Source organism: Panthera leo, chromosome B1 (assembly GCF_018350215.1).
Source record: "Panthera leo isolate Ple1 chromosome B1, P.leo_Ple1_pat1.1, whole genome shotgun sequence".
Lineage (NCBI taxonomy): Eukaryota > Metazoa > Chordata > Mammalia > Carnivora > Felidae > Panthera > Panthera leo.
In genome coordinates, this window is record NC_056682.1 from 95,484,022 (window position 1) to 95,500,878 (window position 16,857).

A 16,857-nucleotide genomic window follows, 5' to 3' on the forward strand; every position below is an offset into this window, starting at 1 on the left:
CTGCCAATTCTAATTCACTTGGTCTTCACCACTTCTTTTTTTTTTTTTTAACTCCTTTATTTTTTTTTATTTTTTTTCAATATATGAAGTTTATTGTCAAATTGGTTTCCATACAACACCCAGTGCTCATCCCAAAAGGTGCCCTCCTCAATACCCATCACCCACCCTCCCCTCCCTCCCACCCCCCATCAACCCTCAGTTTGTTCTCAGTTTTTAACAGTCTCTTATGCTTTGGCTCTCTCCCACTCTAACCTCTTTTTTTTTTTTTTTCCTTCCCCTCCCCCATGGGTTTCTGTTAAGTTTCTCAGGATCCACATAAGAATGAAACCATATGGTATCTGTCTTTCTCTGTATGGCTTATTTCACTTAGCATCACACTCTTCAGTTCCATCCACGTTGCTACAAAAGGCCATATTTCATTCTTTCTCATTGCCACGTAGTATTCCATTGTGTATATAAACCACAATTTCTTTATCCATTCATCAGTTGATGGACATTTAGGCTCTTTCCATAATTTGGCTATTGTTGAGAGTGCTGCTATAAACATTGGGGTACAAGTGCCCCTATGCATCAGTACTCCTGTATCCCTTGGGTGAATTCCTAGCAGTGCTATTGCTGGTCTCCACCACTTCTTAGCTGCGTTTCCTTAGAGTCTGCTGAGTCTACTCAGTCACAGAGTCTGCTGAGTTATCCCTGCATTTTTCCCTCTTTGTGCCATGGCTTGGAAAGTCTCTTAGGTCGTTAAGCTGGAGCAGTCATAGGGCTCACGTCATTTGTTTGCATCTCTCATCATCATCTATTGTCTACTGTCTTGCAAACCATAATTTCATTTATTTATTTGCTTTTGGTTGTGTTGAGTGGGAGGGTGGTCCTTCTTCATTCTGGACATAAGCAGAAGTCTTATTCAAGTTACCCTACTTTTGAAATCTGAAACACAAGTTTCTTCCACTGTAACTGTTCTTTGACTTCATCAAGAATTCTCTTCTTTGAACTCTTGATTTTCTTCTATTAACTCTTTCCCAGCTTATTTTTTATTACTTTCTTATACAGCCTATAACCATTACCCATTAGTTCATCTGTTCTCTTGTCAGTAAACATAATATGATTAAACTCTTGCTTCTCTGAGTAGCACATACTCAGTAATACCTAATCTCTAGATCAGTTTTTTTAGTTTGCTTTAACAGTTCTCACAACCAGCTGTTCAGTAGCCATAAGTAAAAATCTCAACTCTCTGGATAAGTGCCATCACAAACTCATGGTTAACTCATAACTAAAAAGTAACTGGGCTGATATTTGAACCCAGGCTGTCTAGTTTCAGTGTCTGTATTCTTAACTTCTACCCAACAAAGAAACTTGCAAAAAAAATGTGTGTGTATATATATATATATATATATATATATATATATACACACACACACATATATATGTATATATATAAACCTATTTCACTTATGCATGTGGAAACTAAAATCCTAAATAAAAAATAAATCCAGCAATGACTGTGTGTACATACGTACATATATGTGTATATTGGGTATATACCCATAAAATAGTTGTCTTAATATTGGGTTCATCCCACCAATAGGTAGTTAGCATTAAAAAATTATTGAATACAATAAAGAAGAGTTAGGTTAATGGAGAAGCCATTAAAATATCAAATTGCAGATTAGAACACTCAGTATAATAGATATGTCAGTTCTTCCACAGATTAATGGTTAGATTCGATGCATTCTGAAATGGAGTTTTGACAACATGGTTCTAAAATCTAGTGGAAGAACTAGGGAATTGTAAACAAGGTGGGAAATTTTATTTGCCAGCTATTAAAACTTGGTATAAATATCCAATTATTAAATCAATGTTAGATTGTCAGATTGATAAATCATAAATCAGTGGAATAAATTAGCACAGAAAAAGACACATACATGAACACTTGTTATCTGAAAAAGAACAAACAATACAAATCAGTGGGAAAAGAATAGACTATTTAGCAAATGGTGCTAGGATAATTAGCTATCAAATAGGAAAGAAAAAATAATAAAGATACCTTTTTCACATATATAGAAGAAAACATCTGCAGGTTGATTGAAGAAGTAAATTCTCTTTAAACTTTCAGAAAAAAATTTAAGAGGGTGTCTTGATGATCTCAGGATAGGGAAAGATTTCAACAGATATAAACATTTTTGACTAGAAGAAAATACATACAATTAGAGTATTTTAGAGATAAAAGCTTCGATATTGTAAAAGACATCACCAATAAGTGACTAGCCCAGCTGAAGAAAGGGAGAATGTATTTACTAGTAAATATGACTGAGAATTGATTAGCCTGTCCAAAATTTAGAAAGATCTTTCACAAACAAAAATAAATTCATACTAATAGAAAAATGGTTAAAGAATATGACTAGGCCATTTACAAAAAAATAAAATTGAAGAACTAAAAAAAACGAAAAATGACAGTCTCCTCAGTAATTCAGTAAATGCAAATTAAATAATAGTGTGATAAGTACATATTGAATGAATGAAGGAAATAGTAGATTTAAATTATAGTAAAATTTTCTTCAGATTAAAGTCAATCTCTGAGGATTGAATGTGTTTTCCTCAGTAATCCACAATTGACTCCTGAACCTATTTTAATCACTGAGAACTCAGATTTAGTATTTTTTCTTATTTGAAAACCCTACTGGGTGGGGGGGGGGCGGGGGGTGGGAATGTGGTTTGTATTGGAATTACTATATCCATTACCATAACTCCAGCCTCTTTTTAAGACTCACAGGGAAGAAGAGTAACAGGCAGAAATTAGATCCTATATGGGGGTAAAATTGTAGTTCTGTGTGTCAAGTAACTATCTTAAAAGTTCTGTGGGTAACAATAAAATATGTGGATAATTTCTTTTAAACTCAATAAAAAGTTAACCATTTACAGTATCAGTACTCCATGATTACTTCTTTACCAGAATCACGTTTGTCATATTTCTCCACTAAATTATGTGTATTTTTAAGGAAGAAAACTATTATCTGAAGTTCCCAACATAGAGTGTATGTACTACCTGTGTGCATTATTATATATACATTTTTAAAACTTACATAGTTTGAATTCCATACATATGTATATGTAGTTATGCATAACATATGTAGCATAACAGAAAAGTAAAGAAAACAAATATAAAGCTAAGTGAATGATTACAAAGTTCATACTCCTATAACTGCAACTTAGGTCAAGAAATAGAACATTTCTGGGGCACCTGTATGGCTCAGTGAGTTGAGCGTCCGAGTAGTTCATGGGTCTTGTGGTCAGTGAGTTTGAGGCCCCCCACCGTCCAGCACTTTGCTGACAGCTCAGAGCCTGGAGCCTGCTTCCCAGTCTGTGTCTCCCTGTCTCTACCCCTCCCCTGCTCATGCTATCTCAAAAGTGAATAAACATTAAAAAAAAAAAAATTAGAAAAAAAAAAAAAAAGAAATAGAACATTTCCAGGTTCGCTTCTCTTCAAAGGTAATTGAAGACAATCAATATCTTTAATTTGCCTATGTTTGAGCTTTATATAAATGGAATCATAAGCTGTGTATTCTTGTTTTTGGCTCCTTTAACATTAATTATGTCTTTGAGATTTACCCACATTCTTGCGTGTAGATGTAGCTTGTTCATTTTCTCTGCTATAAAATATTCCAGTTTTAAATCTATCACATTTATCTGTTTTTCTTTTGATGGATAATTGCAGTTTCTGTTTGGGGGCCATTGAGAATAATGCTGTTATCAACATTTTTTTCATGGTCCTTGGTGCTCAAGTGTACACATTTTGGTTATGTATATTCTTAGGAATTATATATATGTTTAATTTTAAAGTTGTACTAATTAATATCCCCACCAGTAGTATATGAGAGTTCTAATTTATATTGTTACCAATATTTTCTAATTTTAGCTCTTTATTGTCATTTTAATTTGTATTTTCCTGATGCCTAATGAGGTTGGGCAGCTTTTCTATGTTTATTGGTCCTCTGAGTAACCTTTAGGTGAAGTGTCCATTCATGTCTCCTTCCACTTTTCTATAAGGTTGTCTTCCTTTAATTGACAGTTCTTGTATATTCTAGATACAAGACTTTTGTCTGTTACATGTGTTGGAAATATCTTCTCCATGTTTTGTGTCTTGTATTTTTACTCTCTTAAAAGTCTCTTTTTGTTAAACAAAAGTTCTTAATTTTAATGTAGTTCAGTTTATCAGTTTTTTTCATTTATGGCTAGTGCTTTTTGTGTTCTGATTAAAAAAAATATTCCCTACCCTAAGATTTTAAGATAGTCTCTTTGTTCTTCTCTAGAATTTGTTTTGATATTCACAGATCTTCATTTCATCTAGAATTGATTTTTATGTATGTTTTATTTTTTATGAGGATATCCAGTTGACCTAGACCAATTTAAAAAAGATTATTATTTCCCCCTCATTGTAATTCAGGTGTTCTGTATGACATGAATATATTTTTGTATTGCTTGTTCTCTTCAATTCGTCAATTTTATTATTATTGTTTTTAATTTATCTTGAGAGGGAGAGAGAGTGACAGTAAGTGAGCAGGGGAGAGCAGGGAGAGAGAGATAATCCCAAGCAGGCCTCACACTGCCAGCGCAAAGCCTGACATGGGACTTGAACCCACGAACCTTGAAATCATGACCTGAGCTGAAATCGAGTTGAGCACTCAACCAACTGAGCCACCCAAGCTCCCCTGTTTGAGTCTTTTAGATATATTCCTAGATAATTGTGGGGTTTTTTGTATAGTATTGTAAATATTGTCTTTTATTTTCTAACTTTGTTGCCAGTATATAGAAATATAATTATTTTTTTTGACCTTGTATCCAAAAACCATGCTAAAGGTTATTATTCACTCTCTCTCTGTTTTAAATGTTTATTTATTTTGAGAGAGTGAGAGAGCATGAGCATGCATACAAGCAAGGGAGAGGCAGAGAGATAGAGGGGGAAAGAGAATCCCAAGCAGGCTCTGCACTAGCAGGGCAAAGCCTGATGCAGGGCTTGATCCTACAACCAGGAGATCATGACCCAAACCGAAATCAAGGGTCAATTGCTTAACCGACTGAGCCATCCAGGAACCCCTAAAGGTCATTATTCTAAGAATTTATCAATGTGTTCTCTGGGATCTACCTATACCTACACACTCATAACTATTGATAATGACAGGTGATTTTTTTTTCCTTTTCTGTCTTTATACCTTTTATTTTTTATTGTATTAATAATTGCATAAACTAGGACTGCCAGTAGAGTATGACTAAATATCAAGATAATTTGTCATTTTGTCATTACCAATTTCCAAGGGAAAGTTTTCAACATCTCATTCTTAAGTATGATGTTTGCTGTGTGTTTGTATAGGAATCCGTTATTGTATTAAGGAAATTAATTGCTATTCTTACATTCTGGAGGCTTTATCATGAATATATCTTAAATTTTATCATATGCTTTTACAGTAGCTTTTGAGATGATTGTATTTGTTGATCTTTTTTATGAGTTTATTTTCAATTTCTTTGGAGTGGGCTTATCTTTATTATTTCCTTCACCTGACATTCTTTCGGTTTAATTTCCTTTTCTTCTGACTTCTTGGAACGGACTCATAGTTCATTAAGCCATTTTTTTCTAGTATATGCAACTAAAAGCTATAGATTTCTTTTTGAGCAAGTTTTGAGTTACTTTATTTTCACTGTCAGCTCAAAATACATTTAAATTTGTTTTGTAATTTCTCCCGTGACCTCTGGATTATTAGTAATTTCCGACTTGCATGCACCACACAAACACCCAACACTGTTCTTCTGTGGATCCATTCCTCCAATGGGTCTGCGTACCTCCATCCGGGTGCTGCAGGGCCCCTCCCACAGGGGACCACCGACGGCAAAGCAAGCGAAGCCTGCCCCTCCTGACCCTGTGCACCTCGCGGATCCACCCCAGCTGTTATGCCAGATCCCATAGAAGCAGCACCACAAGCCTGGCAGTGTGCAAGCAGCCCAGACAGGGGCCACACCACTCCACAGTGAGTCCTGCCCCTGGGAGAGGGGAAGATAAGGTACACACCAGTCTGACTGTGGCCCCAGCCGTGGGCTGGGGACATATATCGGGTCTGACTGCCGTCCCGCCCACCAACACAAATTACTCCAGACAGCACAGGGGAATTGCCCTGCAGTTGGAAGCCACCCCAGGGACTACCCAAAATGATGAAAGAACTCTCCTCAAAAGAAACTCCAGGAAGTAGCAACAGTTAACAAATTGATCAAAAACGATTTAAGCAATATAACGGAACATGAATTTAAAATAATAGTCATAAAATTAATCACTGGGCTTGAAAAAAGTATAGAGGACAGCAGAGAATCTATTGCTACAGAGATCAAGGGACTAAGAAAGAGTCAGGAGGAGCTAAAAAATGCTATAAATGAGGTGCAAAATAAAATGGAGGCGACCACACCTTGGATTGAAAAGGCAGAGGAGAGAATAGGTGAATTAGAAGATAAATTATGGGAAAAGAGGAAGCTGAGAAAAAGAGAGAGAAAAAAATCCAGGAGTATGAGGGGAGAATTAGAGAATGAAGTGATGCAATGAAATGGAATAATACCCATATACTAGGAATTCCAGAGGAGGAAGAGAGAGAGAAAGGGGCTGAAGGTGTACTTGAAGAAATCATAGCCGAGAACTCCCCAGATCTGGGGAAGGAAAAAGGCATTGAAATCCAAGAGGCACAGAGAACTCCCTTCAGACGTAACTTGAATCGGTCTTCTGCATGACATATCATAGTCAAACTGGCAAAATACAAGGATAAAGAGAAAATTCTGAAAGCAGCTAGGGATAAACGCTCTAACATATAAAGGGAGACGGATAAGACTCGTGACGGATCTATCTACTGAAACTTGGCAGGCCAGAAAGGAATGGCAGGAAATCTTCAATGTGATGAACAGAAAAAATATGCAGCTGAGAATCCTTTATCCAGCAAGTCTGTCATTTAGAGTAGGAGAGATAAAGGTCTTCCCAAACAAACAAAAATGGAAGGAATTGATCACCACTAAGCCAGCCCTACAGGAGATCCAAAGGGGGATTCTGTGAGTGAAATGTTGCAAGGACCACAAAGTACCAGAGACATCACTACAAGCATGCAACTTACAGACATTACAATGACTCTGAACCCATATCTTTCTATAATAACACTGAATGTAGATGGACTAAATGCTCCAACCAAAAGACAAAGGGTATCAGAATGGATAAAAAAAAACAAGACCCATCATCTATTTGCTGTCTACAAGAGACTCGTTCTAGACCTGAGGACACCCTCAGATTGAGAGTGAGGTGATGGAGAACTATCTATCATGCTACTGGAACTCAAAAGAAAGCTGGAGTAGCCATACTTCTATCAGACAAACTAGACTTTAAAGGCTGTAACAAGAGATGAAGAAGGGCATTATATAATAATTACAGGTCTATCCATCAGGAAGAGCTAACAATTATAAATGTCTATGCACTGAATTTGGGAGCCCCCAAATATATAAAAGAATTAATCACAAACATAAGCAACTTTATTGATAAGAATGTGGTAATTGCAGGGGGCTTTAATACTCCACCTTACATCAATGGATAGATCATCTAGACATAGGATCAATAAAGAAACAAGGGCCCTGAATGATACATTGGATCAGATGGACTGGACAGATATAGTTAGAACTCTGCATCCCAAAGCAACAGAATATACTTTCTTCTTGAGTGCACATGGAACCTTCTCCAAGATAGATCACATACTGGGTCACAAAACAGCCCTTCACAAGAATTGAGATCATACCATGCATACTTTCAGACCACAATGCTATGAAGCTTGAAATCAACCACAGGAAAAAGTGGAAAACCTCCAAAAGCATGGAGGTTAAAGAACACCCTACTAAAGAATGAATGGGTCAACCAGGCAATTAGAGAAGAAATTTAAAAATATATGGAAACAAATGGAAATGAAAATACAACAATCCAAACGCTTTGGGATGCAGCGAAGGCAGTCCTGAGAGGAAAATACATTGCAATCCAGGCCTATCTCCAGAAACAAGAAAAATCCCAAATACAAAATGTAACAGCACACCTAAAGGAAATAGAAGCAAAATAGCAAAGACACCCCAAACCCAGCAGAAGAAGGGAAATAATAAAGATCAGAGCAGAAATAAACAATATAGAATCTAAAAAACCTGTAGAACAGATCAATGAAACCAAGAGTTGGTGTTTTGAAAAAATAAACAAAATTGATAATCCTCAGCCACGCTTCTCAGAAAGAAAAGGGAGATGACCGAAATAGATAAAATCATGAATGAAAATGGAATTATTGCAACCAATCCCTCAGAAATGCAAGCAATTGTCAAGGAATACTATGAAAAATTATATGCCAACAAACTGGACAACCTGGAAGAAATGTACAAATTCCTAAGCACCCACACACTTCCAAAACTCAAACAGGAAGAAATAGAAAACTTGAACAGACCCATAACCAGCGAAGAAATTGAATCGGTTATCAAAAATCTCCCAACAAATAAGAGTCCAGGACCAGATGGCTTCCCTGGGGAATTCTACCAGACATTTAAAGCAGAGATAATACCTATCCTTCTCAAGCTGTTCCAAAAAATAGAAGGGGAAGGAAAACTTCCAGACTCATTCTATGAAGCCAGCATTACTTTGATTCCTAAACCAGAGACCCAGCACAAAAAAGAGAACTACAGGCCAATATTCCTGATGAATGTGTATGCAAAAATTCTCAATAAGATAGTAGCAAATCGAATTCAACAGCATATAAAAAGAATTATACACCATGACCAAGTGAGATTCATACCTGGGCTGCAGGGCTGGTTGAACATTCGCAAATCAATCAACGTGATACATCACATTAATAAAAGAAAAGAACCATATGATCCTGTCAATCGATGCAGAAAAAGCATTTGACAAAATTCAGCATCTTTCTTAATAAAAACCCTCGATGGTGTGCCTGGGTAGCTTGGTCGGTTGAGTGACCGACTTCGGCTCAGGTCATGATCTCATGGTTTGTGAGTTCAAGCCCCGCGTCATGCTCTGTGCTGACGGCTCAGAGCCTGGAGCCTGCTTCTGATTCTGTGTCTCCCTCTCTCTCCCCCTCCCCTACTCATGCTCTGTCTCTCTCTCTGTCTCAGAAATAAATAAACATTAAAAAAAAAATTTTTTTTTAATTAAAAAATAAAACCCCCCGAGAAAGTTGGGATTTAGAAGGTACATACTTAAACATCATAAAAGCCATTTATGAAAAGCCCACAGCTAATATCATCCTCAATGGGGAAAAACTGAGAGCTTTTTCCCTGAGATCAGGAACATGACAGGGATGTCCACTCTCCCCTCTGTTGTTTAACATTGTATTGGAAGTGTTATCATCAGCAGTCAGACAACAAAAGGAAATCAAAGGCATCAAAATTGGCAAAGATGAAGTCAAGCTTTCACTTTTGGCAGATGACATGATATTATACATGGAAAACCCGATAGACTCCACCAAAAGTCTGCTAGAACTGATACATGAATTCAGCAAAGTTGCAGGATACAAAATCAATGTACAGAAATCAGTTGCATTCTTATACACTAGTAACGAAGCAACAGAAAGACAAATAAACTAATCCCATTCACAATTGCACCAAGAACTATAAAATACCTAGGAACAAACCTAACAAAAGATGTAAAAGATCTGTATGCTGAAAACTATAGAAAGCTTATGAAGGAAATTGAAGAAGATATAAAGAAATGGAAAAACATTCTGTGCTCATGGATTGGAAGAATAAATATTGGTAAAATGTCAATACTACCCAAAGCTATCTACACATTCAGTGCAATCCCAATCAAAATTGCACCAGCATTCTTCTCGAAGCTAGAACAAGCAATCCTAAAATTTGTATGGAACCACAAAGGGCCCCGAATATCCAACATAATTTTGAAGAAGACCAAAGCAGGAGGCATCACAATCCCAGACTTTAGCCTCTACTACAAAGCTGTAATCATCAAGACAGCATGGTATTGGCACAAAAACAGACACATAGACCAATGGAATAGAATAGAAACTCCAGAACTAGACCCACAAATGTATGGCCAACTAATCTTTGACAGTGCAGGAAAGAATATCCAAAGGAAAAAAGACAGTCTCTTTAACAAATGGTGCTGGGAGAACTGGACAGCAACATGCAGAAGATTGAAACTAGACCACTTTCTTACACCATTTACAAACATAAACTCAAAATGGATAAAGGACCCGAATGTGAGACATGAAACCATCAAAACCCTAGAGGAGAAAGCAGGAAAAGACCTCTCTGACCTCAGCTGCAGCAATTTCTTACTTGACACATCCCCAAAGGCAAGGAATTAAAAGCAAAAATGAATTACTGGGACCTCATCAAGATAAAAAGCTTCTGCACTGCAAAGGAAACAATCAACAAAAGTACAAGGCAACCAACGAAATGGGAAAAGATATTTACAAATGACATATGAGACAAAGGGCTAGTATCCAAAATCTATAAAGAGCTCACCAAACTCCACACCCGAAAAACAAGTAATCCAGTGAAGAAATGGGCAGAAAACATGAATAGACACTTCTCTAAAGAAGACATCCAGATGGCCAACAGGCACATGAGAAGATGCTCAACGTCGCTCCTCATCAGGGAAATACAAATCAAAACCACACTCAGATATCACCTCACGCCAGTCAGAGTGGCTAAAATGAACAAATCAGGAGAGAATCGATGCTGGTGAGGATGTGGAGAAACGGGAACCCTCTTGCAGTGTTGGTGGGAATGCAAACTGGTGCAGCCACTCTGGAAAACAGTGTGGAGGTTCCTCAAAAAATTAAAAATAGATCTACCCTATGACCCAGCAATAGCACTGCTTGGAATTTACCCAAGGGATACAGGAGTGCTGATGCATAGGGGCACTTGCACCCCAATGTTTATATCAGCACTTTCAACAATAGCCAAATTATGGAAAGCCTAAATGTCCATCAACTGATGAATGGATAAAGAAATTGTGGTTTATATACACAGTGGAATACTACGTGGCAATGAGAAAGAATGAAATATGGCCGTTTGTAGCAACGTGAATGGAACTGGATAGTGTTAAGCTAAGTGAAATAAATCATAGAGAGAAAGACATATACCATGTGTTTTCACTCTTATGTGGATCCTGAGAAACGTAACAGAAGACCATGGTGGTGGGGAAGGAAAAAAAAAAAAAAAGAGGTTAGAGAGGGAGGGAGCCAAAACAGAAGAGACTCTTAAAAACTGAGAACAAACTGAGGGTTGATGGGGGGTGGGAAGGAGGGGAGAGTGGGTGATGGGTATTGAGGAGGGCACCTGTTGGGATGAGCACTGGGTGTTGTATGGAAACCAATTTAATAATAAATTTCATATTTTGAAAAAGTAATTTCTGAACTTGAAAATGTATTAAAATTTTTCCTGAATGTTTTTTAGTTTTTAATTCCAGCTTAATTGTGCTGTTGTCAGTTACATGCTCTCTTTGGCTTCGGCCTTTTTGAAAGTTGAGATTTACTCTATTGCCAGTAAATTATCAGTTTTAAATGGCCCATGTGATCTTGAAAGAATCGGTTTTGTACATTTTAACTGTGTTCTATTGTATGTTTTCTTGATATGAATAAAAATATTAATCACCTTGTGCTTGCTGAGAGCACTTGGTTTTATTCCAGTCCTTCATTTCTATTATCTCTTGCTCACTCCTGTTTAATTTATAATCTTTGTCCTGCTGTTTCTCTTCCATGTGGAGGTTTGTTCTGGAACAGAATTTCAGTCTGTTTTCACTATTCTAAAAATGATGGCTACAGTTTATCTTTTCAGCTCTTTTCACCTCTAGTAGCAGGGGAAGAAAAAAAAAAGTGGAGAGTATCTTTTTTACTTTTGCTAACCTGAAGAGTAAGCCAGGAGAGATTGAGAATTAAATTTATGAAACCCAAAGAATTAGTTCTTTTCAGATATTCTTTTTACCATTGGCAATAGTTGGTTGGGTTATGTGTATAGAAGGGCCTCTTTCTTAAATTTCAAAAACGTGCTGAAATTGAGGATTCATTTTGAGAAACAGTGAAGACTAGCAGTTTTGCATTGGATTTCTCAGGTAAGCTACCTTAGTTGTAATTTTTAAATGTTGAACATTAGCCAATAAACTATAGACTTTTTTTGTTCCTTTTCAGATCAACGACTAAATGAAGTGCTTAGGCGATATCAAATGGAAGATTTTTCCAAATATTCATTGGTACAGGTATGTAAATTAGTTAAGGTCTAATGATCTAGGTTCCAGTTTGGTTGTAAATATAATTACATAAATAAATTCTATTTAGGATTATTTTCATGTGCGGTTGCCTATAGCACTTTGAAATTTTGCTTACAACTTTGATTCTTATAAGGAGGAAGGAACACTTGTTTTTACTTAATGAATACAAATTCTTTAACCATAGAAATTGACTTTTTTTTTCAGAGTTAGCGCTTACATATTACGTATAATGTTAAAATGTCTGAGTTCTAAAATGAGAATTCATTGACATTTTGAAACATCTTAAAATCTTTTCTCAAGATACATTATAGTAGTAAGTTTTAACTTGGAATTCTCATAAATTATGGCAAGCAAAAGCGAATTCAAAACAGTAAACAATATATGGTATTGTTTTTAATATTTCTTTCCTTGGGTACATGTTCTTATTTAAATATTCTGTTAAAATTTTTTTTGAGCACTAAGGCATACTTATTGCTGAGTTACACAATATTAAAAGAAAAACAGTAGCTCCTACATTAGTGATAGCTCCCTACTGAATTAATAAGGAAGTGTTTTGCTTTTAACATAAATGAATCTTACAATTAAAACATACTGTTTTTAAGATATTGAAAAGGAAGTTGTGTTTAAGAAATTAAAAAGGAATAGTTTATCTGGTTGACCTGAATATACTTATAAATATTTTCTTTAGTGTATTAACATTTAGCCTACTACTCTGTGTTTTTATTTACAAAGACCAGACTCAGAGTCCAGAGGGTCTTAAAACTATCCATCTGCTATGTTAATAACTATATTGTGTTTCTCATGTTACTTTGTTACTCATCCTTAACTAGGAATGTTATCATTTAGATGGTAGAGAATCTTTCATAATATAGTAGCCTCTAAATTTTGCTCAGATTCTTAGGTTCTTTTTCTTCTGCTTAATGTCTCATAGAATATGCCTGAAAGGAGGATTCAAACAAAGATTGATTTTAAAGCCTGAGAGGATCTCTGGGCATGATATTATATCTACTGTACACTGTGGCTGACTCAATTATGAAAGATTGTTTTACCAGATAAAACAATGACTCGAGGTAGCCTTTTAGATGCACCTGCCTTGTACATTGTGATTATAATTAACTAAAGCCTCATGAGAACATGCAAAGTATGGTAAAGTTTTATTTAATAGTGTACTCTTTGGTGAAATTATAGTTCCTTTAGTTTTCTAAAGGTATATGTTCTTCTTTTACGGATACTATTCTTATAGTCAGTCACACAATCAAATCTTGATTCTTATCTCTTAGTTTTGGTAGTAGTATACTGTTACTGCCTAAGATTCTTCTGCAGTTCACCATCTCTTCAGAACATGTTGCTGTTGCTGTCTCAAAACACCAATCTCCATGGGTCTTGCCTTTCACTACGTAGTTTGCAGTAATGAAAAAGGAGGTAGTAGGAGAGCATGAGAGGGGAATTAATTTGCTTTCTAGCAATATGGTCCATATCCTTGGCCATATGCAGTGCATTCTTTGGTTCTTCACCCCCAGAAACGTTATTCTGGTTTGTGAAAAAAATGTTCAGGAACAATTATTTTTATTTATTTTTTTCTGTTTGTAGTAAAGGAAGACATAGAAGTAAGAGGAAACCATTATCGATGGTTATGTGAGACCCAGGAGCACTGACTGAGATCTCTTGTCACTAACTTTAGTGATTGCCACTAGCAGCAGAAATCCTTCATAAATTTACATTTGCCCTTTTTGTCCAACTGTATTTCCCAGGTGCCTAAAACAATTCTTGTTAATAGATGCTCAATAAATAATTGTTGAATGAATGAAGCAATTATATCTTTCCTTTCCTCCTACCTACTTATCTTCCAGTATCATTTGAGTTTTATAGCCAAGTAAGTGAAAGTGGAATTGTAAAAAGTCATGATCAGCTTGTGAAACACAAATAGTTCATGCTTTTTAGTTCTGTATTTTCAAGATAAAATCCCAATGAAATGCCCTCCTCTTTACTCATGCTAGGTAAATTGCCAGGAGTTGTGTTAAATGAACATACTTTATGAAACTTTTCTAATGTTGGAAAAATAAAGCTGCAGGATCTTGATAATTTATTTCTTGTATTTTAAGTTGGAATTTCAAACTTGATTTTCTATAGAAACTGTTATAAGTGATAGTTAAAATTCCTTAGTGCTATCATTATATAAGGATCATTTAGACTTTCCTTGGATCAAATAAGTTTTGTGAATTGCCTTAAGATGTTTTGTATCGTATGATTTCTTAGGGAAATAAATAGCAACTAGTTTCTTGAATGATATTTTCAGGGTTGTTGTGAAATCTAGTTGTCTTCCTTTGATTATTTTGTGTTTTCTATATAAATAAAAAGTATTTCAAGTGACATTGCTATTTGAGAGTATAGTAGTGGGCACTGGATGACAAGTGTTAAAAGATTTTATTCAAGAAGGTGGGAAATTTCCCTCTTTTCCCAATACTTTGTTCCTACCTTTTTTTTGCCCCCCTTACATGTCTTTCCTCACATGTAGGCTAGTTATGCCTCTGTGCCATACCAGTACATGCGTGTACTGAAGGATGAATGTTTGGGTCTCTTCATAGTTGCTGGAGGGATAAGGTAGAATATTAAAAATAAGTTTATTTTCTCCGAAAACTCTCTTGAAAATATCTTCCTTTTCTAGTTTGGGACAACTCTACTCCTTCTGCTTGAACCCAAAATTAAAGTTAAATTGACATATAGTCTAGCCAGGAAAGAAATGGAACACATAAACTGACAAACTATGTCAATAAACATAAAAGCATAGTGCCAAGAAGGTATGAGCTGGTTCTGAAAGGGAGAGACAGTCATGGTGCAAATGTATTCATTGATTTAACAACCATTAATTTATTTTTTTAAGTTTGTTTATTCCTTGAGAGCACATGCACACAAGTGGGAGAGAGAGAATCCCAAGCAAGCTCCGCACTGTCTGCACGGACAGAGCCCTATGAGGGACATGAACTCATGAACCGCAAGATGAAATTAAGAGTTGAAATCAAGAGTTGAGCACTTAACCCACTGAGCCACCGGGCGCCTCAGCAAACATTAATTTATTAATTCACCAAATCTTGCATTGCATGTGTGTGCTGGGTAAGCTTTGGGGATAGAGCTATGACTATGACAAAGCATCCTATTTCCATGGAAGAGATATAAGTGAATAATTAAGTAATTAATACTGCTATCTTATGTGAAAAAAATAAACAAGGTGCTAAAGTAGAAATTACCACGTATACAGTATAGTAGTGATGTTTGTGGCTGAGATCTATTTTTGGTAGAATGTTCAGAGCAGTCTTCTCTACGGCAGTAGTATTCAAGTTAGCACTGAAAGTTGAAGAAGGAGCCAGAGAAGTGGACCAAAAAGAGGCCCTAAAGCAGGAAAAAATTTGATTATGCTTGCATAATGTATGGGAACTGGTCTCAACTGTAATCAAATAGTAGTTATTTGAAAATACATTGAAAGGGACAGGAGGGCTACTCCTGTTGATCATGTGTTTAAAAATACAAGACTCAATAGATAAAATATAACAAACCACCTGTACTATTTGAATTGAGTCAACTTACTGGCTTTCTAGGCCAGCACCGTCTGATGGAAAACTTACTGTTTTGATGGAAATGTTATATAATCTTGTGCTGTCCAAAATGGTAGCCACTGATCACATGGGACTTTGGAGCACTTTAAATGAAGCTAGTACAACTGTTAGATGATTCATTTAATTTTCATTTTGTTTATTTTTGAGAGGGAGAGAGCAAGTGAGCACACAAATGAACAAGGGGCAGAGAGAGGATCCCACAAGGGGCAGAGAGAGAGAGAGAGAGAGAGAGAGAGAGAGAGAAGTGGGGCTTACCCGGGGCTTGTGTTTTACCCGAAGTGAGGCTCATGTTCAACCCAAAGCAGGGCTTGTGCTCACCTGATGCAGAACTCGAACTCACCCTAAATGGGGCTCGAGCTCACAAACTGTGAAATCATGACCTAAGCTGAAGTCAGATACTTAATGACTGAGTCACCCAGGCACCCTATTTAATTTTCATTTTAAATAAATAAAATTTAAATAGATGCGTGTGGCTTGTGCCTATTGTATTGGACAGTGCAGTTGTAGACTCTCCATTTGCTGAATGAAACCTTGTTGATTTTGCATCATCCCATGATGATGTTAGAAAATCAATGACCGTAACACTTTAAAAAGAGCCATTTGTAAGAGTTTAGCAATTTCTTACACTCTACATTAATAAAGTGATAAATGATGAAAATCAGTCTCTTCACGATATGAATCACATGCTACAACACCCTTAAAATGTGCAACAATATGGGCACCTGGGTAGCTTAGTCGGTTAAGCGGCCGACTTAGGCCCAGGTCATGATCTCACAGTTTGTGAGTTTGAGCCCCACATCAGGCTCTGTGCTGACAGCTCAAAGCCTGGAGCCTGCTTCAGATTCTGTCTCTCCCTCTCTCTCTGCTCCTCTCCTGCTTACACTCTGTCCCTCTCTCTCCAAAATAAACAAACATTAAAAAAGTAAATAAAATGTGAAGAAACATTTTCACAAAATGCGAGTC

At 36.4% G+C, this 16,857-nt stretch overlaps 1 protein-coding gene across 4 annotated transcripts in view; it reads left to right on the forward strand.

Moving 5' to 3' along the window:
- Positions 1-16,857, forward strand: part of SCLT1 (sodium channel and clathrin linker 1) — a 220,620-nt gene that overhangs the window by 4,648 nt on the left and 199,115 nt on the right. For 2 of the 4 annotated variants that reach the window (XR_006201717.1, XM_042935491.1), the window contains exon 2: positions 12,204-12,271. Coding sequence is in view for 1 of the 4 variants with exons in the window: in XM_042935491.1 (XP_042791425.1) it covers positions 12,204-12,271 (68 nt within the window). In the remaining 3 variants the exon portion in view is untranslated. Of the gene's footprint in view, positions 1-12,203; positions 12,272-15,187; positions 15,395-16,857 lie in introns of those variants that run through there. The other 2 variants (XM_042935492.1, XM_042935493.1) reach the window with 1 other exon arrangement.